The 27,535-nt window shown below is 45.0% G+C and overlaps 1 protein-coding gene across 4 annotated transcripts in view; it reads left to right on the forward strand.

The window, feature by feature from the left end:
- OXR1 (oxidation resistance 1) overlaps positions 1–27,535 on the forward strand; it is a 957,024-nt gene that overhangs the window by 860,530 nt on the left and 68,959 nt on the right. For 2 of the 4 annotated variants that reach the window (XM_082257930.1, XM_082257927.1), the window contains exon 1: positions 2,994–3,170. The exons of the other annotated variants lie outside the window; for them this stretch is intronic. In XM_082257930.1, the coding sequence (XP_082114056.1) occupies positions 3,105–3,170 (66 nt within the window). In that variant the 5' untranslated portion in view covers positions 2,994–3,104. Of the gene's footprint in view, positions 1–2,993; positions 3,171–27,535 lie in introns of those variants that run through there. 4 annotated transcript variants of the gene reach the window in all.

Here is a 27,535-nt window from a genome sequence, read left to right on the forward strand (position 1 = left end):
AAAGTCATTGCCATCAGAGGCGAATCCAAATACGACGCCTGTACTTGAATTTGGCCGAATTTGACGCCTGTACACAAGGCCTGACTTCTGCTGCTGATCACTCTATTGATGTTTACATCTCCTCTGAGTTAGGCCCCTTTCACACGGGCGCACCGCCCGATGGAGTTGGTTCTCCCCAGCGGGGGATCGATCTGCCGATCCTCACTGAGCAGGTGGATGAGAGCTCCATCTCTGCTCTGTGTGCAGAGACGGAGCTGTCAGAACTCTGCTGTCCTCTATGGGAAGATCGGATGAGAACGTACCGCCTGTCCGTTCTCATCCGATCCGATCCTCCAGACGGATGGAAAATAGGGTTTCCATGCATCCGGATTTCATGGACAGGATCGGATCGGATAGCAGCGGGTGTCAGCTGAGATGTCTCCGCTAACACCCACTGCCCCATAGGGATGCATGGAGCATCCGATCAGGTCCGCCTGAAAAATTGACAGGCGGATCGGATCGCCCGTGTGAAAGGGGCCTTAGGCAGGCCATACATAAAGCAAATTTCTATCCTGCAACCATGGGTTGCAAAAAGAAAATTTCTTGATTCCCACGTCAACACATTCAGTGTTAATGGGGAATCCCTCTCATAGGGCTATTGTGCTCTGCCAGCGGGGAGCCCAACGATCACTGCTGGCAGATATAGCCGCTGACAGTGACCGCATGAAAAAAATTAATAACACACTCCTAAACCCTGAGGACAGCCTTCCCAGAAGAGTTGAAGCTGTTATAGCTGCAAAGAGTGGGCCAACTCAATATTGAACCCTACAGACTAAAGCCTCGTACACACACGCGTCGAAATTCGGCCGGGAATTTTCGTCCGACAACCGATCGGCCGATTTTCGGATTGTTATGCCTCGTACACACGCATCAATAGTTGGCCGTGAATTTTCAGCCAACGTCCGATCGGCCGATTGTCGGCTTGTTAGTATGATGCTTTCGACAACCGACTCCGACTTTTCGGCCGAACAAAATCTGGTGTGCAGGCTATATAATTTTTGTTGGCCGTCAACACAACGGCCGATTTTCCATCAGTCAGTACAGATTTCAGCAGACAAAAATCTGATGAGCAAGACTGGGCATGCTCAGAGAAGAAAAAACACAAGGAAAGTAAACCAGAACATGACATCACTTCTGAAGTTGGTTTTTGTTGGCCGAGAAAATTCGTGTGCAGTCTAGGCACATTCCAACCAACAAAACACCACTCTGGACAAAAGACGGACGATCGGTCGGCCGATAATCGTTGCGTGTGTACGAGGCTTAATGCCCCGTACACACTATCAGATTATCTGAAGACTTTTGTCTACAGACTTACCAAAACCATATAATATGAGGTCAAACCTAAACACTTTCAATTTGTATGCAATCCGGCAGGCCCTTGCACTACATAGAAAAGGTAAATCTGAAGACAAAAGTCTTCAGATAATCTGATAGTGTGTACGGGGCTTAAGACTGGGATGTCATTAAAGATCATGTGTGTGTGTAAAGGCAGGTGTCCCAATACTTTTGACATACAGTGTATGTTGCCCAGAAACCCAAACGGTCTCTCAGGGAGGAGTATTTATATACAGTATAATGCACACAGGTCCTTGGTGGAAACCTGTGAGAGGAGAAAATAGAGGCTGCCTCTAATAACCTCTCCTTCAGGAAATGCTAGTCACCTGGCTGTCATTGTGATCCAGTGGCTTCAATACATTCATAGTGTGCAGATCAGGAGTTCTGAATTTACCAGATGTGTACTTTTGTTAAAAAGGAGATGATTCAGACTTTTCCTTTTATTCCTCTCTTACCTTGGGTTAGGGTGAGGGTCATCCTCAAAAAATAGATCTGAAAATGGATCAGTCCTGATGTACTGACAGCCTTCTTTAAGGAGGCTCTAAAATGCCTGGACAGCACAAATTGCCCCCAAATTACACCTTTTTTGGAAAGTAGATAGTCCAAGGTATTTAGTAAGAGGAATGGCTGTTTTTTTAAAGTTGTAATTATTTTATGTCATACTTTTTTGGAAAATAAAGAAATGGGGAAAAAAAAATCACAATTGTTTATTTTTTTTATATACTGTCACCAGTGCAGTGCAGCATTGTATAACTGGTGTGGCAGTGATCAGGGACACGGACTGGTGACAGTATGAAAAAATAATTCATATTTTTTCTTTTTGTTATTTTTTTATAACTTTTTTTATTACGTTTTTTTTTTATTTTTTTTAACACGTTGTGACCAGAGCAATATAATGTTACCATAGTAACATTGTACTACTCAGGGGAAGTGATCAGGATTTTTTTATTTTACACATTATGATTGCTTACAGTGGTGAATTACATGCATTACATTTTACTGAATAAAACTGATTCATTCATTTTTTTTTTTTTGTGATTGGCTGTGATTTTTTTTTTTTTGTGTGAATGAGCCTTATACAGGATTTGAGTCTTATGGGTCTTTAGCTGATGATCTCTAGCTGCGTACTGCAGAGAGGCATGAGGTGCCACAAACCTCAGAGATTTTACAAATAATGCTGAATCATGGAAGTGTTGCATAGAGCAAAATGTGGTAAGTCATAAATAAAATGACAGGTACCCTTTACGTTAAATTAATGAAAAAAAACCCCTCCAAGGTGACTTGTTTAACCGTTTGCATCAGACATTTCTATTTCTGTATTATAGCAGTAATAATAACCATTGCACAAAATTGCATTGCACAATTTCCCCCCCACCACTATTGATTGCCCAGCTATGAATTCCTCTCTGGCTTGTTTCAGTCGCCAAATGGTTTTGCAAGATCTATATCCATCCAGCACACTGCAGCCTTTCTCTCTGTACTGTGCCTTTAAATAGCAATTTGGTTTTACTGAGTCATCTGCACTGCAACCAAACTCTGCTGTCAGCCCCGCCCCTCCCTGAGCCAGGCTTGCTCCTGATTGGCTGTCTGCTCTGTCAGTTAGGAGTGGGGGATGAGAGGTGAAGGTAGTGTGTGTCAGAGGAGCAGTGTGTGTGGAGGGGAGATGATGGCAGGCACAGAGGATGTGTAGGGACAGCTGTGGTGCCAGGCACTGAGGAGGGGGCAGGGAGATGTCTCGCTTCTGGTATGGCAAGAAAGCCAGGAAACACCAAGCGTCCAACCACAAGTACTCTCTGGTGAGTGCACACTGTCCTCCCTCCTGCCTGCCTTTGTTTACATTGCTGCCTGTGTGCTGCTCATTAAAAGTTCTGCTCCTCTCTGTGGTGTGCTGAGTCCCAGCCAGGGGGAGAGCAGAGCGTCGTAACCCATGGCAACCGCTCCCACGCTGCACTGGCTTTCGTTGCCATGGGATACGGCACTTTGCAGGGCATTGCTTTAATGAATGAGTCCATTGTTGGTGGGAACCCCTAGCAACCAGATTTCACCCATCACTGATTCAGGGCTTACATGTATGGGGCATGGCAAGTTATATAAAAATATGGGGTGCTGTATTCACTAATTATTATTATATGATAGTGTTATTACCATCATTATTATTTATTCATTATTTTTATAATTATATTTATTATTATACTGTACATTTGTTAGTATTATTTATTTTTATTATTATTATAATATTGTTATATAGTTATTGCTCTCATTATTTCATTATTTTTTTAAATTTAATATTTAGTTTTATTATTTTTATATCTATTACTATTATTTTTTTTATTATTAATCAGCTACTACTATTTTGATTATTATATATATATTCGTTATTTTTATAATCATTTATGATTGTTATTATTATTTTTATATAACTTTTTATAATATTTATTATTTTTATATAGCTATTACTATTATTATGCGATTTTATTTATTTATATATATATATATATATATATATATATATATATATATCTATATATATATATCTCCATCTATCTATATTAATAATATTAATTATTATTATTATTTTTTTATATCTATTACTTTTATTTTTTTATTATTAGTCAGCTACTACTATTTTGATTATTATATATATTCGTTATTTTTATAATCATTTATGATTGTTATTATTATTTTTAAATAACTATTTTTATAATATTTATTATTTTTATATAGCTATTACTATTATTATGCGATTATTTATATATATATACTGTGTGTGTGTGTATATATATATATATATATATATATATATATATATATATATATATATATATATATATATATAGCTCTATCTATCTATATCTCCGTCTATCTATATTAATAATATTAATTATTATTATTTTTATATAGCTATTACCATTATTTATGATATATATATATATATATATATATATATATATATATATATATACACACATATTTTTATACACATATTTATATATATATATATCTATCTATCTCTATCCTATCTATCCATATATTTTAGAATTTTTTCAAATATATTCTTCTTCTTCAGTATTACACTGTCCAGTAACCGTTCTCTGAGCTGAACGCTCATTTCAATTGTCCATACACTATACAATCTGACCGTACAATCTCTTTTTTTAACAAAACTATGTAATATGAGGACAAACCTAAGCAAATAGCATTGCATCAGGCAGATCCTTGTACTACATAGCTGATGGTAGATCTAAAGGAGATTGTACAATCAGATTGTATAGTGTGTGGTCAGCCTTCAAATTGTTTCTTCCATATTTTTTTGTGTCCCTTTCTGGCCTCATTCACATGGGCGTACTATTGTGTATACCCAGTGTTTGCCTGCACAGGAAGTTTGGTGCATCCTCATGTAGGCAGTCTCATTCATGTCGATAGGGATGCTGCGGCTGCACAGACACAGCCACTGTTCCCGGTTTGACATCTGTGTGGGTGTGCATGTGTGGTCCTGAACGCAGACCCTGTAGGCTTGGGGACACTTATGCCTCGTTTCCACTGAGCGGATCAGTTCGGTACGGTGCGCTATTTTGAGTGTTTCCATTATGAAAGTGGCCCATACAACCGAACCAAACCGCACCATTCCTGGTCCTCCTTCACATGTAGGGCCATAGGAAATGGTACGGTTAGGGCGGAGCTACTGGCGTCACACCATGCATTCCACTGATTGGCAGACAGGAAAACGTCAATGCTCATGTCAAGCGAAAAGCTCAGTCCAGATAATAGTCCAGACTTGCAGTGCAAACGCTCACCTAAATAGGCCGGACCATTATAACCCTTCCAAACTTTACCAACGTGAACCGTTCCGCTCAGTGGAAACGAGGCATTATTTGCACTCATCCGCAATTGACATGAGTGGGACTGTCCTTGACCCGCTCTGCTCTGATCGATGGGGGATCCATGGACAGACCACCTGCTGATCACAGCAGAGTCTTTTCCATCTGAAAGGGGCCGAATCCTCATAAACTAGGCAAAATACCAACCTCCAGTCCCATTGCAGAATCCTGAACAATTCTGTCATTTTGCCAAAAAGCAAAACTGGGATAAACCGCAGCAATGTCTTCAATAGGGGATCAGATTTTTCTCCTCGGTTTGATTGGAGAATTTTTTTATTCCATTCCTTGTGGTCAATCAAAACCACCGATTTATGTCCTCGATTGCTTTGTGGTTTGACAAAAAATGGAACCAAAAGTTGTATCACTGTGTAAAATTGTCAGGTTTATGGCCGTGTCACACTTGTGTGGTGACATCTCACTAGTGATAAGATCATTATGTGGGTCTAGAAATAAGGAACTAAAATGTCCATATGAGAACTTGTCCAAGGAAATTGGAGCTACAGAGAAAAAGTCCCAACACCGTCCTCGTTGCATAGAAGGATCCTCACAGCACCACAGTGAAAGCCAAATTGCTTACCGCACAACGTTCACCCTCAACTTATAGAGCGATCAACTGAACCTTTAAGATGTCTTACTAAAGCACGAGTCTCCAAACTTTCTAAGCAAAGGGCCAGTTTACTGTCCTTCAGACTTTAGGAGGGCCGGGCTGTGGCCAGTGGGAGTAGAAAAGGTCCCGATATCGGTGAGAAAAAAAAATGCCCCATTGTGTCAGTTGGAGGAATTGTGCCCCATTATTGGTGTAAGTGGGAGGAATTATGCCCCATCATTATTCTCATTGGGTTCCATCATTAGTGTCATTGGGAGGAATTGTGCCCCATCATTGATGCCATTGGAGTCCGTTGTTGGTGTCATTGGGAGGAATTGTGCCCCATCATTGATGCCATTGGAGTCCGTTGTTGGTGTCATTGGGAGGAATTGTGCCCCATCATTGATGTCAATGGGGGGAATTAAGGCCCAGTGTTGGTATCAGTGGATGAAATAGTGTCCCGAGGGCCATATAAAAGCAAGCAAAGGGTCGCATCTGGCCCCCAAGCCACAGTTTGAAGACCAGTGTACTATAGGCTCCCACACGCTTGGACCTCGGCATTTAAACAGGACTCCTCTCTGGACTTCAGATGCACCCCAAATGGTAACCACTCCCCCTCCCCCCTAGATTTGAATGCATTCAGTTGTGCCTTTAAGGGAATTTACTTGGGCCTACCACACCATTCAGCCACCACAGGTCACTTCCCCCATTATAAATGGATATGTACCTTGTAAGAGTATAAACCCACTTCCATAGTGTAGTAAATGTTAAAAAACACTGTAATAAAAAGACATTGCACTCACATAAATACGCCCATTACACATCCATAGCAAAATGACCACGGCATCCCACCCTACACGTTTCATCACAAGATTATTGTACAAGACAGTGGAATATTCCCCTTTTTGCAGTATTGGTCCTTCACTGACTGGACAAGAAGGTGTCACTCCCTAGGTGGAACCTTTCCATCAATGAGGCAGTGATCAGAAGGTAACCAGTGTGAAGTGTTTTGTTCTTTATCACCATGGTGACAACTATTTTATGGAATGGATCCTAGTTGGTTGCGATAGGTTATAAAGGGCCATACACACTATAGGATTTTCTGAAGACCTTTTCCTTCAGATTTACCTTTTCTATGTAGTGCAAGGGCCTGCCAGATTGCATACAAATTGAAAGTGTTTAGGTTTGACCTCATATTATATGGTTTTGGTAAATCTAAGGGAAAAAGTCTTCAGAAAATCTTATAGTGTGTATGGCCCATTGCTGTCGTAATAGGGGCTTCTGTATAAAGATTAGTGGAATGTTTTCCTTTCTGTGAACTGTTGCACCGTAAAACGTCTCTTCCAGTTATAAAAGTGAGATAAAAAGCTGTGATGCAGACGTGAAGTATGTAACAAAATACAGGTAAGCAGCAAACCTATAAAAGGCAGGAAAACTGGTTGTTTGCTGTTCACGTTACTGAAGAGCAGAATGAACTTTGTCTGCACAGGTGAATGGCACACAATCTGCATGTGGCAGAGCAGAGCTGATAGGACTTCCTCAGCCAGTCAGTGCCGTTTGTTTGCTCATTGTGTTGTACGTCATGAACGTTCCTTTTTATGGTGACATGGCCGTGACTTTTTCTTGAGTTTAAAGTCTGGTTTTATCTTTGTAGTATAGTTTATCTAAACACATACAGATCATGTTCCCCCGCACTACTACTACTTGGAGATAGGTGACCCAGTCTTTAGGAGAAGGTAATGGCCACATATGACAGACAAGAGAAGGCATGGGATTTCAACAGCCCATATTATTAAGGGAGCAGTAGAAATAGAGAGACACTAGAGCAGCCTTTGGCAACCTTTTCAACACAGAGGAACCCTTGAAAAACATTTCTGGTCTCGGGGACCCCCTGCTAAATAAAAATCTACAACTCCTGATACATTAGTGTGACACTCAGTGGGGAAGAATGCTTCTTACTCTTGTCATCATTGGGACATAGCTAAAAGGAACAATGGTGTCTCTGGAAACTTATCTGAGATGCAGAACTTGCCCATTGCTCAAGGAACCCCTAACAACCTCAGGAGGAACTCTAGGTTTCCACGGAACCCTGGTTGAGAAACCCTGCACTAGAGAAACACTGAAGCTAAATTCATGTTTTTTTTTTTCCTTGCCGTAAAGCAAAGGCATATGGTGCCTGGCACCCCAAGGCACATACATTAAAGTGGAACTTATCACATAGCAAATCTTTTTTTTTTTTTTTTTTTTTTTTTTTTTTTGAGATAAGAAACCTCTAGAAGTATTTATTGCACAAAAATTTCTGGTTCACTGAAAGATTTACCTTTTTGTCTGAAATTCCTCCTAAAAAATGGCAGTGAACTTCTGTTATGTGAGTTTATCACTCCTTTGCCTACAGCCTCATAGCTGTGTATCTCCAGTGTGAGATCATCAAAGGCACTGCTGCCTCTTGACTGCTAGTCTCAGAAGATCTGGAATGTGATTTGGTGATGTCACTAGCGTGCTGCTCACTGTCCACTTTGCTGGAGGCTCTGGCATGAGGGAGCAAAGCCCTGCCACTACCAAAATGCAGAACAAGACATTGTACTTCAGTAATGGGGAAAGGTCAGCTGCAGGAAGGCCATAGGGAATACTGGTGTAGCCCTTTGTCCTCTTCCTGAGTTTGTGGGCACAGCTTCTACAATTTATTTTCTCTTTAATACATCAAAGCTGCCGTATGAAGCACCATAGTGCGCTGATTTGAAGTACAGTGTGTTGTGGTGTGCTGCATTTTCCGAAATTGTGTCTTTTTTTTTGGGGGGGGGGGGGCGGGGGGTTGTGTTTTTTCTTTTTTGTTTTCTTTTTTGTTTTTGCATTGTAAATATACTGTATATACAGGAGGTCCCAAAAGTCTGGATCTATAAGCATTGAATTATTAGAAATCCTCATTTCCATCCTTATAAAGGATTATTATACTTTTATAAGTGCAGCTGGTCCAGTGACTGCATGGTGATGACACAGAGGCATATGAAATACTTTGAGAGCTTATTATAACAGAAGGAGTTATTGTTGAAGATTAATTTAATCTCAATGGCTGTATCAACCTTCACAATGAACATTACTGGTCTTAAAACGACCAAAACTGAGCGTGGTTTCATCAAGCCGGTGCCCCACCACACTATTGCTGTGAGAAACCGGTCGATTGGAAGGGGAGGTCCCGTTTTTGGCCTTCTGGTTCTCCAGACATAACACCACTTAACTTTTCTTTTTCTTTGGGGTCGTCAGAAGTCTTTTGCAGCCTTCCTAAACTTTTTACCCCAGAGGAACCTCCGGTCTCATGGAACCCATGCTAAAACCAATTTGTTGGTGGTCAGTGGGAAAAATGCCCTTTACGTTGGTGTTCAGGGAGAAGAATGAAACCCTTACAGTGGCATTGATAAACTCTTTAGTGCCGCACCAAGCAAGGTGTGATCACTTCTCATCCAGAAGTGCTGTCGTATGTAAGCAGTGTTGGACACTGCTCACCCAGCCTGGTGTATACAAGTGTAGGTAATGGCCACGGTGGATGGGGTCAAACACGTTAGAGGGCGTGGCCACCTTACAGTGGCAGTCAGAAAGCAAACCTCCTAATTAGGGTTGAGCGAACACCTAGATGTCCGTGTTCGACGGGTTCGGCCGAACTTTAAAAAAAAGTCCGGGTCCGTGTCCCGGACTTTTACCGAACTTTTCCCGGACACCGAACCCCATTGAAGTCAATGGGGACCCGAACTTTAAGGCACTAAAATGGCTCTAAAACACCAAAGGAAAGGGCTAGAGTGCTGCAAATGGCAGCAAAACGTAATTAAGAGCATGGCAAGTGCTCTGCAAACAAATGTGGATAGGGAAATAACTTAAAACAACAAAAAAAAAACAGAAAAATAAAACAATGTTCTTCTTCATCTCTGAAGGACGAGGCCCATATGGAGTAGGAGGGAGGTTGAGGTGGTGGTGGATGTGGCGGTGACATAGGCGTGCGCACAGGGTGTGCTGGGTGTGCCTGGGCACACCCTAATCACCTAGGGCACATAGCATTGCCAGTGAGGAGATGGGAAAGATCTCCCTGGGACCTGCTCTGCTCTATTTCTCCTTGCCTACAGGTACATGGCCCCGATACATTACTCTCCCTGCTGGCAAACACATGCATGTGTATTTCAACTTTGGGGTGCACACCTTAATGCAATAGGCTGCGCACACCTATGGGCGGTGTAGGTGGAAGCGGCGGTGGAGGAGGACCAGGGCCGGATTAACAGCATCATGGGCTTGGTGCTGAGGATTTTGAAGGGCCTTAAGGGCCGTGCCTTGCCATGCACCCAGAGGAGGAAGGGTGCAGCCATGCATGCCTAATTCAACATGGGATGCTGTCTCTGAAGCCCATAAACACATCCATGCATCGCCAACTGTCCCTCCTTGTCCGGCCTTCACGCTGTGTGGGGAGGTTCTGAGGGTGCTGCCTGGGGAAGCGAGCATAGAAGCCAGACTTCTGTGTTTACAAGTGACAGAAGAGCGGTAACAGTGAATATGGCCAACCCGGGGCCTATATAAAAGGTAGGGGCCTGGAGCTGCAGCTCCAATAGCCCCTACATTAATCTGGCCCTGAGGAGGAGGACGAGGTAGCCAACACTGCTTCTTTTCAAAAATTTTAAATGAGGGTACACCCCAAAAGAGTGAGAAAGAGCAAAAATGGAACAATGGGTGGGTAAGGTCGGTATCCATTGCTATTCTGCATAAGGTACGGAAAAGTCCCGTGGGATCCATGCCTGGTTCATTTTAATGAACGTGAGCTTGTCCACATTGTCTCTGGACAGGCGGCTGCGCTTGTCTGTTATAACGCCCCCAGCCGTGCTAAATACCCGTTCAGATAATACACTGGCTGCAGGGCACGCCAGCACCTCCAAGGCGTAAAGGGCAAGCTCAGGCCATGTGCCCAATTTGGAGACCCAGAAGTTGAAGGGGGCAGACCCGTCATTCACTACATGTAGGCGTGTGCACACATACTGCTCCACCATGTTGGTAAAATGCTGCCTCCTGCTAAGACGTTCCATCTGAGCTGCTGGTGCTGCTGTTTGTTGTGGCGTGCTGACAAAGCTTTTCCACATTTCGGCCATGCTAACCCTGCCTTCTGAGGTGCTGGCGGTGCCCTGGTTGCGTTGGCGACCTCCTCCTCCTCCTCCTCTGCCTTGTGCTTCCACTGTGGCCCCGCTGTCAGATGGGAATGCCAGCAGCATGGCGTCTACCAGCGTGCGCTTGTACTCGCGCATCTTGCGATCGCGCTCCAGTGAGTGAATTAAGGACGGTACGTTGTCCTTGTAACGGGGATCCAGCAGCGTGGCCACCCAGTAATCAGCACAAGTTAGAATGTGGGCAACTCGGCGGTCGTTGTGGAGACACTGCAGCATGTAATCGCTCATGTGTGCCAGGCTGCCCAGAGGCGACGAAAGGCTGTCCTCTGTGGGAGGTGTATCGTCCGTGTCCTCTGTATCCCCCCAGCCACGCACCAGTGATGGCCATGAGCTGGCCTGGGTGCCACCCTGCTGTGAACATGGTTCCATCTCCTCCTCCAGCTCCTCCTCCTCCTCATCCTCCTCATCCTCCAGAACTGTGCCCCTGCTGGACAATTGCGTCCCTGGCGTTTGCGTGTGCAGGAACCCACCCTCGGAGCCCCTTGCGAATGACTGCCCTGAAAGCCTTGGAAATGTTACCTCTTCATCCTCCTCCTCCTCCTCATCCTGTGCCACATCCTCTTCCATCATCGCCCGAATTGTTTTTTCAAGGAGGCATAGAAGTGGGATAGTTAAGCTGAGAACGGCGTCATTGCCACTGGCCATGTTGGTGGAGTACTCAAAACAGCGCAACAAGGCACACAGGTCTCGCATGGAGGCCCAGTTATTGGTGGTGAAGTGGTGCTGTTCCGCAGAGCGACTCACGCGTGCGTGCTGCAGCTGAAACTCCACTATGGCCTGCTGCTGCTCGCACAGTCTTTCCAGCATGTGCAAGGTGGAGTTCCACCTTGTGGGCACGTCACATATGAGGCGGTGAGCGGGAAGGCCGAAGTTACGCTGCAGCGCTGCCAGGCGAGCAGCAGCAGGGTGAGAACGCCGAAAGTGCGCACAAACGGCCCGCACTTTCTGCAGCAGCTCTGACATATCGGGGTAGTTTTTAAGGAACCTCTGCACCACCAAATTCAGCACATGCGCCAGGCAAGGGATGTGCGTCAAACCGGCTAGGCCCAGAGCTGCTATGAGATTTCGCCCGTTATCACACACCACCAGGCCGGGCTTGAGGCTCGCTGGCAGCAACCACTCATTTGTCTGCTGTTCCATGCTCCTCCACAACTCCTGCGCGGTGTGTGGTTTGTCCCCCAAACAGGCAAGTTGTAAAACTGCCTGCTGTCGTTTACCCCTGGCCGTGCTGAAGTTGGTGGTGAAGGTGTTACGCTGTCCGGATGAGGAGGCGGTAGAGGATGAGGAAGCGGAGTAGGAGGAGTTACGAACAGGAGGCAAACTGAAGCGCCCTGCAATCCTCGGTGGTGGAAGGACATGCGCCAAATTGCTATCCGCCTCAGGCCCATCCGCCACTGCATTTACCCAGTGTGCCGTTAGGGAGATATAACGCCCCTGACCGTGCTTACTGGTCCACGTATCCGTAGTTAGGTGGACCTTGGCACAGATGGCGTTGCGCAGTGCACACCTGATATTTTCCCCCACTTGGTTGTGCAGGGAAGGGATGGCTTGCCTGGAAAAGTAGTGGCGGCTGGGCACGACGTACTGTGGGACAGCCACCGACATAAGGTTTTTAAAACTGTGCGTCTCCACCAGACGGAATGACAGCATTTCAAAGGCCAATAATTTTGAAATGCTGGCATTCAGGGCCAGGGATCGCGGGTGGGTAGGGGGGTACTTCCTCTTCCTCTCAAGTGTTTGGGAGATGGAAAGCTGAACGCTTCCACGGGACATTGTGGAGATGGTTGTTGGTGACCCAGGTGGTGGTGTTGCTGACAGATCGTCTGTTTGCGGGGTGGCAGGTGCCGGTATCACTACAGATGTGGCTGGAGCGGCCGAGACTGCAGCAGAAGAGGAAGCAGGATGAGCCAGAGACGTTTCTTGGTTTTGAAGGTGTGTACTCCACTGCAGCTCGTGCTTTGCACTTAGATGCCTGATCATGCAGGTTGTGCTCAGGTTGAGAAGGTTCATGCCTCGCTTCAAGCTCTGATTGCACAGGGTGCAAACCACTCGTGTCCTGTCATCAGCACATTTTCTAAAGAACTTCCACGCTAGAGAACTCCTTTGAGCTGACTTTGGTGCGCTCGTTCCCTTGCTGCGTTGGGCAGTAGCGGGCGTAGTGTCTAGGGCACGGCCGCTCCGCTTCTGCACCCTGCTCCCTCTTCTGCTGTGCTGGTGGCTCTGTGCGACCACCGCCTCTTCCTCCAAACTACTCAGGTCACCTGCATGACGTTCATTCCATGTGGGGTCGAGGACCTCATCGTCCTCCACATCATCTTCCACCCAGTCTTCACCCCTGCCCTCCTTGTCGGTCTCCACAATGCTGAACGCCGCAGCAGTTGGCACCTGCGTTTCGTCATCATCGGAGACGTGCTGCGATGATCCTTGCATGTACTCATCTTGAGAAATAAGTGGTTGGGCATCGCTGCGCTCAATCTCTTCCACTTCTGGGGCAGGGCTAGGTGGATGGCCCTGGGAAACCCTGCTGACAGAGTCCTCAAAAAGAATAAGAGACTGCTGTATGGCTTGGGGCTCAGACTGCTGGCCTGATTTGCAAGGGGGTGAGGTGAAAGACGGTTGGACATTGGCTGCAGGTGCCAACTCTGACCTTTCTGCAGTAGACTGGGTGGGAGACAATGTGAAGGAACTGGAGGCACTGTCAGCAGCAAACCAATCTACTATCGCCTCAACTTGTTCTGGCCTCATCACTTCTAGGGGCGTTTGATGCCCTACCAAATACTGATGCAGGTTCTGTCGCCTACTCACACTTGAGGAAGGTGTTTCACTTGTGCGTGTAGCTGGCACAGATCGACCATGTCCTCTCCTTGCAACAGGAGCTCTACCAGCAGCACCACGACCCAGGCCACGGCCCTTATTTGACGGTCTCCTCATATTTCTGTAATTTAAGATCTTGCCCTAGAAAGGTTTTTATTGAATAGCGGAATAGAAAATATGATCCAAAAAAAGTGTATGTATATCACACGTACACAACCACACTAGGCCCCAATTACTATTGTTTGTACCCCTAAAAGGCTAGATGAGGAGTAGGGGGAGTATGGAACAGGCAGCACCCTCAAACCTTCAGAAGTATGAGATGAACCCCAACAACTTGGAAAGGTGGATCTCTCTCACACGTACCGACACAGACTATCCCGCAATTCAATTGATCCTCAAAGGTTTTTATTGAATAGCGGAATAGGAAATATGATCAAAAAAAGTGTATGTATCTCGCACGTACACAACCACACTAGGCCCCAATTACTATTGTTTGTACCCCTAAAAGGCTAGATGAGGAGTAGGGGGAGTATGGAACAGGCAGCACCCTCAAACCTTCAGAAGTATGAGATGAACCCCAACAACTTGGAAAGGTGGATCTCTCTCACACGTACCGACACAGACTATCCCGCAATTCAATTGATCCTCAAAGGTTTTTATTGAATAGCGGAATAGGAAATATGATCAAAAAAAGTGTATGTATCTCGCACGTACACAACCACACTAGGCCCCAATTACTATTGTTTGTACCCCTAAAAGGCTAGATGAGGAGTAGGGGGAGTATGGAACAGGCAGCACCCTCAAACCTTCAGAAGTATGAGATGAACCCCAACAACTTGGAAAGGTGGATCTCTCTCACACGTACCGACACAGACTATCCCGCAATTCAATTGATCCTCAAAGGTTTTTATTGAATAGCGGAATAGGAAATATGATCAAAAAAAGTGTATGTATCTCGCACGTACACAACCACACTAGGCCCCAATTACTATTGTTTGTACCCCTAAAAGGCTAGATGAGGAGTAGGGGGAGTATGGAACAGGCAGCACCCTCAAACCTTCAGAAGTATGAGATGAACCCCAACAACTTGGAAAGGTGGATCTCTCTCACACGTACCGACACAGACTATCCCGCAATTCAATTGATCCTCAAAGGTTTTTATTGAATAGCGGAATAGGAAATCTGATCAAAAAAAGTGTATGTATCTCGCACGTACACAACCACACTAGGCCCCAATTACTATTGTTTGTACCCCTAAAAGGCTAGATGAGGAGTAGGGGGAGTATGGAACAGGCAGCACCCTCAAACCTTCAGAAGTATGAGATGAACCCCAACAACTTGGAAAGGTGGATCTCTCTCACACGTACCGACACAGACTATCCCGCAATTCAATTGATCCTCAAAGGTTTTTATTGAATAGCGGAATAGGAAATATGATCAAAAAAAGTGTATGTATCTCGCACGTACACAACCACACTAGGCCCCAATTACTATTGTTTGTACCCCTAAAAGGCTAGATGAGGAGTAGGGGGAGTATGGAACAGGCAGCACCCTCAAACCTTCAGAAGTATGAGATGAACCCCAACAACTTGGAAAGGTGGATCTCTCTCACACGTACCGACACAGACTATCCCGCAATTCAATTGATCCTCAAAGGTTTTTATTGAATAGCGGAATAGGAAATATGATCAAAAAAAGTGTATGTATCTCGCACGTACACAACCACACTAGGCCCCAATTACTATTGTTTGTACCCCTAAAAGGCTAGATGAGGAGTAGGGGGAGTATGGAACAGGCAGCACCCTCAAACCTTCAGAAGTATGAGATGAACCCCAACAACTTGGAAAGGTGGATCTCTCTCACACGTACCGACACAGACTATCCCGCAATTCAATTGATCCTCAAAGGTTTTTATTGAATAGCGGAATAGGAAATATGATCAAAAAAAGTGTATGTATCTCGCACGTACACAACCACACTAGGCCCCAATTACTATTGTTTGTACCCCTAAAAGGCTAGATGAGGAGTAGGGGGGGTATGGAACAGGCAGCACCCTCAAACCTTCAGAAGTATGAGATGAACCCCAACAACTTGGAAAGGTGGATCTCTCTCACACGTACCAACACAGACTATCCCCCAATTTAACTGATCCCCAAAGGTTTTTGATTAAATAGCGGAATAGAAAATATGATCCAAAAAAAGTGTATGTATATCACACGTACACAACCACACTAGGCCCCAATTACTATTGTTTGTACCCCTAAAAGGCTAGATGAGGAGTAGGGGGAGTATGGAACAGGCAGCACCCTCAAACCTTCAGAAGTATGAGATGAACCCCAACAACTTGGAAAGGTGGATCTCTCTCACACGTACCGACACAGACTATCCCGCAATTCAATTGATCCTCAAAGGTTTTTATTGAATAGCGGAATAGGAAATATGATCAAAAAAAGTGTATGTATCTCGCACGTACACAACCACACTAGGCCCCAATTACTATTGTTTGTACCCCTAAAAGGCTAGATGAGGAGTAGGGGGAGTATGGAACAGGCAGCACCCTCAAACCTTCAGAAGTATGAGATGAACCCCAACAACTTGGAAAGGTGGATCTCTCTCACACGTACCAACACAGACTATCCCCCAATTTAACTGATCCCCAAAGGTTTTTGATTAAATAGCGGAATAGAAAATATGATCCCAAAAAAGTGTATGTATATCACACGTACACAACCACACTAGGCCCCAATTACTATTGTTTGTAGCCCTAAAAGGCTAGGAGTAGGGGGAGTATGGAACAGGCAGCACCCTCAAACCTTCAGAAGTATGAGATGAACCCCAACAACTTGGAAAGGTGGATCTCTCTCACACGTACCAACACAGACTATCCCCCAATTTAACTGATCCCCAAAGGTTTTTGATTAAATAGCGGAATAGAAAATATGATCCCAAAAAAGTGTATGTATATCACACGTACACAACCACACTAGGCCCCAATTACTATTGTTTGTACCCCTAAAAGGCTAGGAGTAGGGGGAGTATGGAACAGGCAGCACCCTCAAACCTTCAGAAGTATGAGATGAACCCCAACAACTTGGAAAGGTGGATCTCTCTCACACGTACCAACACAGACTATCCCCCAATTTAACTGATCCCCAAAGGTTTTTGATTAAATAGCGGAATAGAAAATATGATCCCAAAAAAGTGTATGTATATCACACGTACACAACCACACTAGGCCCCAATTACTATTGTTTGTACCCCTAAAAGGCTAGGAGTAGGGGGAGTATGGAACAGGCAGCACCCTCAAACCTTCAGAAGTATGAGATGAACCCCAACAACTTGGAAAGGTGGATCTCTCTCACACGTACCAACACAGACTATCCCCCAATTTAACTGATCCCCAAAGGTTTTTGATTAAATAGCGGAATAGAAAATATGATCCCAAAAAAGTGTATGTATATCACACGTACACAACCACACTAGGCCCCAATTACTATTGTTTGTACCCCTAAAAGGCTAGGAGTAGGGGGAGTATGGAACAGGCAGCACCCTCAAACCTTCAGAAGTATGAGATGAACCCCAACATATTGGAAAGGTTGATCTCTCTCACACGTACCAACACAGACTATCCCCCAATTTAACTGATCCCCAAAGGTTTTTGATTAAATAGCGGAATAGAAAATATGATCCCAAAAAAGTGTATGTATATCACACGTACACAACCACACTAGGCCCCAATTACTATTGTTTGTACCCCTAAAAGGCTAGGAGTAGGGGGAGTATGGAACAGGCAGCACCCTCAAACCTTCAGAAGTATGAGATGAACCCCAACAACTTGGAAAGGTGGATCTCTCTCACACGTACCAACACAGACTATCCCCCAATTTAACTGATCCCCAAAGGTTTTTGATTAAATAGCGGAATAGAAAATATGATCCCAAAAAAGTGTATGTATATCACACGTACACAACCACACTAGGCCCCAATTACTATTGTTTGTACCCCTAAAAGGCTAGGAGTAGGGGGAGTATGGAACAGGCAGCACCCTCAAACCTTCAGAAGTATGAGATGAACCCCAACAACTTGGAAAGGTGGATCTCTCTCACACGTACCAACACAGACTATCCCCCAATTTAACTGATCCCCAAAGGTTTTTGATTAAATAGCGGAATAGAAAATATGATCCCAAAAAAGTGTATGTATATCACACGTACACAACCACACTAGGCCCCAATTACTATTGTTTGTACCCCTAAAAGGCTAGGAGTAGGGGGAGTATGGAACAGGCAGCACCCTCAAACCTTCAGAAGTATGAGATGAACCCCAACAACTTGGAAAGGTGGATCTCTCTCACACGTACCAACACAGACTATCCCCCAATTTAACTGATCCCCAAAGGTTTTTGATTAAATAGCGGAATAGAAAATATGATCCCAAAAAAGTGTATGTATATCACACGTACACAACCACACTAGGCCCCAATTACTATTGTTTGTACCCCTAAAAGGCTAGGAGTAGGGGGAGTATGGAACAGGCAGCACCCTCAAACCTTCAGAAGTATGAGATGAACCCCAACAACTTGGAAAGGTGGATCTCTCTCACACGTACCAACACAGACTATCCCCCAATTTAACTGATCCCCAAAGGTTTTTGATTAAATAGCGGAATAGAAAATATGATCCCAAAAAAGTGTATGTATATCACACGTACACAACCACACTAGGCCCCAATTACTATTGTTTGTACCCCTAAAAGGCTAGGAGTAGGGGGAGTATGGAACAGGCAGCACCCTCAAACCTTCAGAAGTATGAGATGAACCCCAACAACTTGGAAAGGTGGATCTCTCTCACACGTACCAACACAGACTATCCCCCAATTTAACTGATCCCCAAAGGTTTTTGATTAAATAGCGGAATAGAAAATATGATCCCAAAAAAGTGTATGTATATCACACGTACACAACCACACTAGGCCCCAATTACTATTGTTTGTACCCCTAAAAGGCTAGGAGTAGGGGGAGTATGGAACAGGCAGCACCCTCAAACCTTCAGAAGTATGAGATGAACCCCAACAACTTGGAAAGGTGGATCTCTCTCACACGTACCAACACAGACTATCCCCCAATTTAACTGATCCCCAAAGGTTTTTGATTAAATAGCGGAATAGAAAATATGATCCCAAAAAAGTGTATGTATATCACACGTACACAACCACACTAGGCCCCAATTACTATTGTTTGTACCCCTAAAAGGCTAGGAGTAGGGGGAGTATGGAACAGGCAGCACCCTCAAACCTTCAGAAGTATGAGATGAACCCCAACAACTTGGAAAGGTGGATCTCTCTCACACGTACCAACACAGACTATCCCCCAATTTAACTGATCCCCAAAGGTTTTTGATTAAATAGCGGAATAGAAAATATGATCCCAAAAAAGTGTATGTATATCACACGTACACAACCACACTAGGCCCCAATTACTATTGTTTGTACCCCTAAAAGGCTAGGAGTAGGGGGAGTATGGAACAGGCAGCACCCTCAAACCTTCAGAAGTATGAGATGAACCCCAACATATTGGAAAGGTGGATCTCTCTCACACGTACCAACACAGACTATCCCCCAATTTAACTGATCCCCAAAGGTTTTTGATTAAATAGCGGAATAGAAAATATGATCCCAAAAAAGTGTATGTATATCACACGTACACAACCACACTAGGCCCCAATTACTATTGTTTGTACCCCTAAAAGGCTAGGAGTAGGGGGAGTATGGAACAGGCAGCACCCTCAAACCTTCAGAAGTATGAGATGAACCCCAACAACTTGGAAAGGTGGATCTCTCTCACACGTACCAACACAGACTATCCCCCAATTTAACTGATCCCCAAAGGTTTTTGATTAAATAGCGGAATAGAAAATATGATCCCAAAAAAGTGTATGTATATCACACGTACACAACCACACTAGGCCCCAATTACTATTGTTTGTACCCCTAAAAGGCTAGGAGTAGGGGGAGTATGGAACAGGCAGCACCCTCAAACCTTCAGAAGTATGAGATGAACCCCAACAACTTGGAAAGGTGGATCTCTCTCACACGTACCAACACAGACTATCCCCCAATTTAACTGATCCCCAAAGGTTTTTGATTAAATAGCGGAATAGAAAATATGATCCCAAAAAAGTGTATGTATATCACACGTACACAACCACACTAGGCCCCAATTACTATTGTTTGTACCCCTAAAAGGCTAGGAGTAGGGGGAGTATGGAACAGGCAGCACCCTCAAACCTTCAGAAGTATGAGATGAACCCCAACAACTTGGAAAGGTGGATCTCTCTCACACGTACCAACACAGACTATCCCCCAATTTAACTGATCCCCAAAGGTTTTTGATTAAATAGCGGAATAGAAAATATGATCCCAAAAAAGTGTATGTATATCACACGTACACAACCACACTAGGCCCCAATTACTATTGTTTGTACCCCTAAAAGGCTAGATGAGGAGTAGGGGGAGTATGGAACAGGCAGCACCCTCAAACCTTCAGAAGTATGAGATTGTGTTCACTGTACCCCACAAAGATTGAGTTCACTGCACCCCACAATGATTGTGTTCACTGCACCCCACAAAGATTGTGTTCACTGCACCTCACAAAGATTGTGTTCACTGTACCCCCCAAAGATTGTGTTCACTGCACCCCACAAAGATTCTGTTCACTGTACCCCACAAAGATTGTGTTCACTGCACCCCAAAAAGATTGTGTTCACTGCACCCCAAAAAGGATGTTGTTCACTGCACCCCAAAAAGGATGTTGTTCACTGCACCCCAAAAAGGATGTTGTTCACTCCACCCCAAAAAGATTGTGTTCACTGCACCCCAAAAAGATTGTGTTCACTGCACCCCAAAAATGATTTTGTTCACTGCACCCCAAAAAGGATTTTGTTCACTGCACCCCAAAAAGGATGTTGTTCACTCCACCCCAAAAAGATTGTGTTCACTGCACCCCAAAAAGATTGTGTTCACTGCACCCCACAAAGGATTTTGTTCACTGCACCCCAAAAAGATTGTGTTCACTGCACCCCAAAAAGGATTTTGTTCACTGCACCCCAAAAAGGATGTTGTTCACTCCACCCCAAAAAGATTGTGTTCACTGCACCCCAAAAAGATTGTGTTCACTGCACCCCAAAAAGGATTTTGTTCACTGCACCCCAAAAAGATTGTGTTCACTGCAGCCCAAAAAGATTGTGTTCACTGCAGCTCACACACAGAAAAATGGATGTGGATCACTGACACCTGCCTATCTCCAATCCCACACCACACAGCAATATCGATTGTAGTTTGTAGAACACAGTTTCCCTAAAATTCAGCAGACTCTGTCCCTAACAGGATTGAGAAGAGATCGTAGATCAGGATTGAGTGCAGACCCCACCCCCCACACAGCAATATCGATTGTAGTTTGTAGAAGACACTGACCCTATAATTCAGCAGACTCTATCCCTAAAATGCCTACAACTCGCCCTGCCTAAACACTCCGACCTGTCCCTCAATTCTATCCGGACACAAATGGTTTTTTCCTGCCTATCTTTCCCTAATCAGCAGCCAGCACGTTGATGTGTGCTCTGTCCCTGAATCTAAGCAGCATAATGACGCCGCTGCGGCTGCCTCGAACTTATAAAGACTTGGTCACATGCTTCAGACGGCCAATCACAGCTACTGAGACATTTGCAGGCATGGCTGGGATGGCTTAAGGCACACCAGTTAAACGATTGTTGATTGGCTGTTGAAAGCCCGCCATGAAAAGAGCGCCAAAGCATGCAAAACCCGGAAATAAAACGACCGAACATGGATTTTTACCCGAACATACAGTAAAGTGTCCGTGTCCGTGTTCGGGTACAAAAAATCCAATTATTCGGTACGAACACGAATAATACAGTCCGTGTTCGCTCAACACTACTCCTAATACCTAAAATGATCATTAATGATCATAGTTGGCTCCGCTATGAGACGTTGGCACCAGAGCTATGCAGGAACCATCAAATAGGAGGTCAGTCAAGGAACCCGCTATCAGCCTCTGGGGGGGGGGGGAACCCTGGTTGAGAATGGCTGGTCTGTTGGAATCGTCCCATAGCAATCCTAACACTAAGGCCCCTTTCACACGGGCGCCTCCACTTAGGGCTCTTTCACACGGGCGGTCCGATCAGATCCGCCTGTCAGTTTTTTAGGCGGATCTGATCGGATCCTCCATGCAGCTCTATGGGGCAGCGGGTGTCAGCGGAGGTCACCTCCGCTGACACCCGCTGCCATCCGCATCCGATCCTGTGCTGAAATCTGGACGGATGGAAACCCTACTTTTCCATCCGTTCAGTAATCGGATCGGATCGGATCTGATGAGAGCGGACAAGCGGTCCGCTCTCATCCGATCCCCCATAGAGGGCAGTGGGTGCTGAGACACCTCCCTCTCCGCTCTGCAAGCGGAGACGGAGCTGTCATCCGCCCGGCTCAGCGGGGATCGCGGATCGATCCCCGCTGAGCAACACGGATCCGCCTGCGGAGGCGGACCGTGTGAAAGAAGCCTTAACAGAATTTGCTTGCTGAGCGGGGGATCGCTCCACTGAGCAGGCCGGATGGACCGGTCTGTCTCCGCTGTGCAGAGCGGACATAGACACAGTCCCACTCTCCTCTCTCTCCTCTATGGGATGGAAAATAGGACCACTATTCGTCTGTTTTTGGCAGAGCGGATGGCATGGCGGGCGGGTGTCAGCTAACATCCGCCGCTCCATTAAAGACATTGCAGGGTCTGAACAGTTCCGCCTGAAAAACTGACAGACAAACCTGATTGGACAGCCCGTCTGAAAGGGCCCTAAAGGAGGAAATGATCTCTGCATGTAACCACATCAGTTCTGCTTTATTAACAAATGTTTAACGTTTTTGTATTCAGCATATACAGAACTGTTGCATAGGTCAAGGCTGTCACTCTGAGCATTAAAGCGAAGTGCCACTCAAAAGTGGAACTTCAGCTTATCTGTCCCCGACATTTGGCACCTTTCAGGGGGAGGGGGAAGCGGGTACCTGTTTTTGACAGGTACCCTTTCCCTACTTCCGTCGGACCTCGCCGCCTCCTTCCTCTTCTTCCAGGCCAGTAACCGAGCGCATGCGCAGTAGGGACCCGGCTGTGAGCCAGTGGAAACATCGACTGCGGTTCTGGCATCGCTGGATTCCAGGACAGGTAAGTGTCCTAATATTAAAAGTCAGCAGCTACAGTATGTGTAGCTGCTGAATTTTATTTTTTGGAGGGGGGGGGGGGGGGGGCGAAACACCGCTTTAGCTATAAGAAAACATTTACTTACATTTTTGCCTATGGATCCAGACTTTTGGGACACGCTATATTGCCCTGCGCATCTAGGATTAGTGGTTTCTGGGCATGATAGGGTTCAGGGAAATGTTGCACAATAAGAGGTGGGCATGCTCAGATCCCCCCAAAAATTAGTTGACCAATGGTTTCTAGTGTTTGATGTTATACTTGAAGATTGTCCAATCCGGAAGACAAAGATCATTTCACTGCTGTTGTAAACATGTTATTATTAGTAATTAGCTGGTTTCTTTAATCAATATTGGTATTGCTAGGTTTTTTCAATGTAGAAAGTAGAATCAGACAAGCTGTGCCTTGTACTGTACAAATCTACAATACATCAGCCTGACGAGCCGCTTCTGGATAAATCTAAGAGACTGCAGTTAAGAGTTCCAATGCTGTGTTTGGAAATCTCCGCACCATGGGAGTTTTCCAGAGAGAATTCCCACGCTCAGAACTTTGGCCGTTTAATAAATAGCTTAGGATTCCCAAGCAGTCATTACTTAAAAAGCCCATAAACACATTTGCAAATGTATCTGAAGCAGAGCTGAAAGGAAAACCTTTATGTAAAGGATTAATTGTATGGATAGACAGGAGGGAATAGGCTTGTTGAAAAGGAGTGCGTGTTATCAGCAGTTTGCAAGTTGTGTAACGAAACCACGGCCCCATCCATGGCCGCCTACATTTGGTGCAAAGTTTCACTTCCTATTGATGTCCTCTGTCTCTGCTGGCTCCTCTCCAGACAGAAGCATGCACATTGATTAAACAGTGTTTAGCCTATGCAAGGGTGAACCACATGGTCAAGTGGCTGTTATCTCTTAGCTAGGCACACATGCCCCCAAATCCCAGGGCTTTTCTTCAGCTGGAACACAGTTCCAGCACCTCCAGCACTGAATGAATAAGGGGTGCTGGTCCGGGTGTCTATTGTTACAGGGGCAGATCTTTTGTTGGGGATGGGTTTTTTTTTTGCTGGTGGGGATCAATTGTTGGGAGGGGATCTACTGTTGAGTTAGGGGTCTATTGATGCTGAGGGATTTTTTTGTTGCAGGGGGTCTATTATTGCTGGGGAGGTATATTATTGCTGGTGAGTGATCTATTGTTTCTGGAGGGGAGTCAATTGTTGCTGGGAGGGTTCTACTGTTGAGGGAAGGGTCTAATGATGCTGGGCGAGTATTTTGTTGCAAGGGGTCTATTATTGCTGGTGGGGGGGTCTATTGTGGCTGGAGGGGGGTCAGTTGGGAGGGATTTATTGATGCTGGGGGAGTAATTTTGTTGCAGAGCGTCTATTGTTGCTGGGAGGGGTCTATTATTGCTGTGGGGGTCTTTTGTTGCTGGCTACAGGGGAACTATTTGGCTGCTTTTATTGTTATCATTAACAAATTCCATACAACATAGGCTGGCCATACATGATACAATTTTCTTTCAGTTTTCTGTCAGATTTTCTTGAAATTTACCTTCAAGTATGTAGTACGAAGGCCTTCCTAATTGGATACAAGTGAATGTGTTGTTTAGCTTTGACCTCACATTATGTGGTTTGTGGTAGATCTGACAGAAAATTGTACAACAAAAGTTGGACATGTATGGCCAGCCTTAAGCCCCGTACACACGTACCGATTGTCGGCCGAACGATCGGCCGTCTTTTGTCCAGGGCTGTCGTGTCTGTTGAAAACTGCAAAAGACTGCACACAAATTTTGTCGACCAACAACAGCCGACTGCAGAAGTGATGTCATGTGATGGTTAACTTTCCTTGTCTTTTTTTCTTTTCTGAGCATGCCCAGTCTTGCTAATCTGCTGTCTGTCGGCCGAAATCTGTACTGACTGGCGAACAATCGGCCGTTCTGGTGTTGGCCAACAAAAATTTTAATGCTTGCACGACCGATTCTGTTCAGCCGAAAATGCGCTGTCAGCTGTCGGAAGCATCATACTAACAAGCCTACAATCGGCCGATCGGTCGTCGGCCGAATATTTACGGCCGACAATCGGTACGTGTGTACGGGGCATTACTGAGCACTGTAAATGATACTTGGTTCTGTACTCTCTAAAAGGGGCAGTACTGGGAGGTGGGGGGAGCGCTCAAAGGTGGGTAGGTGGGCAGAGACAAGGGGTAACTCGGAATGGGGGGGGGGGGTAACTCCTGCACCTACTCTCTGAGAAGAAAGCCCTACCATATCCTATTTCATTGGCCCCTGTTCCCATCTGAGCATGTTGTCACCTGTAGTAAAAAGCTTGTTGCTCAAAAACGTACCTGAGCTTCCTATAGGCAGATTGGCCCCTTAGGCTTCAATGGGAACGCCTGAAAAATGCATGACATGAACGTTTTACAAGCTTTGTTGTTTATTTCCTGGCAAAACAGCTCTCCACCCCTATTCCCCTCCCCTCCCCCTAGTCTAGTGCTTTCTACTGGCTAAAATAAAACCCCCGAAGCTTGAGCCCCATTCACACTTAGTGTAGTGGATACTCGCATTCCCACTCGTAATTTTATGTGGGCATTTTTGCATGTCACACATAGGGCAATCAATTCACTACAATAGGCTGCCCTATGGACATTTTTTCACCCAAAAGACGTTCCTGCTCTTTTTTTTTTTTTTTTTTTTGGGCGATAAGCTTCACATGATTTTAAGATTGGGTTTGGATGTGTTTGCAGAGTGATTCTGCCGCATGACAATCGCACCAAAATCACACTGTACCGTTCAGAATGAATTGCTCCCAAATGCTTATTGCTTGTTTTGCACCGATTGCCACGTGATTTGGAATTGTGAGGATTCCGCCCAGCGATTCCAATTTAAAGGGTGTGCATGGGGCCTGCATACACATGTAGAACGCTTGTAATATACTTCAAAAATGCTTGAAGTATGCTTGCAAAATTCTGAAATAAAAATGCCTAAGGCTCCATTCACACTTCTGCGTGTAACGGGAACAAGTGTTGCCAGTTGGGATTTTGTTGAGTGCTTTGCACACAATGTTTCATGTTGCGGAGGGCCAGCCCATTCACTGTAATGGACTGCCCTACATGCCTTTGTCACCCGAAGAGAAGCTGCTAATCCTTTTCAGGGGACAAGCTTTGCACAATTTTGAAAGGTTTAGTTTGCTGCGGGACAATCTGCGGTGATTCTGCCCAAGATTCCAAATTGCAAAGTGTGAATGAAGCCTAATGCTCAGGTGTGACTGCAGCCAGAACCTCTTGACTTTCTCAGGTTTGCTATGTAAACTACTGCCAAATATTGTTTTTTTTTAGGATAATCTTTGTTCTTTCTCTGAGTGTTTCTCCTTTGTTCATCTTGACTTAAGCATGGTATTACAAAATAGGGAGAGGCTGACCACCAAGACCAGGAGCCAAAAGAAGGGCGGGTGGGGGTCTGAAAAGACAGGAAGAGCTTGTCAGAGCAGCCAAGCCAATTGTGCTTTCAAGGTGTATATAGAGTTGGCTATTCATTAGAATATTGTTGGAAATTTTTGTTCGATTTTCTAATTGTTGGCTCAGATCATTATTTTTTTTTTTTTTTTTTTTACCACCATAATGACGAGAAAATTTGAAGGCGCAGGATGGACAAAATGTTCTCAAACTAATTTTTGCAGGTAACTGTGGTTTTTATTTTTGGAAATTACATTCATTCCAAAATGAAATGTTAAAAGCAAACTAAATTTTTAAGTACTTTCGAATAACGTTTATCTTGATTGTACAAAGACTTTTCAAACAGATCTTCATATGAACATTTTTTTAAAAATCTACTAGTGCAAAGCCAGCTTCAGCCTTGTCCTACAGTAAGGTTGCAGAAATAAAATTAGCTCAATTCCCCCCAGCAATGCAGACAGTGTTGATGCGGGAATCCCTCCTGCCGAGCCACTGTCTTCTTAGGGTGGGAGAAGACAGTGATTATTGCTAGTCGCTGCTAGCGATAATCGCAGGTAAAATCCAGCAGACTGGTTGTACCCAAGTTGATCGATCGATCAATCCACTTGATACATTCAGCTGAGCCATACATGGTTCGAATGGTCGAGAATCGAAACTGTGTATGACCTGCCTTAGGCCCCTTTCACACGGGCTTTCCCATCCAGTCCGCCTGTCAGTTTTTCAGGTGGACCTGATCGGATGCTCCATGTACCCCTATGGGGCAGTGGATGTCAGTGGTGACATGTCCGCTGACACCCACTGCTATCCGATCCGATCCGGTCTGTGAAATCCTGATGGATGGAAACCCTATTTTCCATCCGTCTGGAGGATTGGATAGGATCGGATGAGAGTGGATAGGCGGTCTGTTTTCATCCGATCTCCCAAAGAGGAGAGCGGGGATCTGACAGCTCCATCTCTGCAAAGTAAGCGGAGACGGACCTGTCCATCCT

Source organism: Pelophylax lessonae (assembly GCF_965119305.1).
Source record: "Pelophylax lessonae genome assembly, chromosome: 5".
In the NCBI taxonomy this organism is placed as follows: domain Eukaryota; kingdom Metazoa; phylum Chordata; class Amphibia; order Anura; family Ranidae; genus Pelophylax; species Pelophylax lessonae.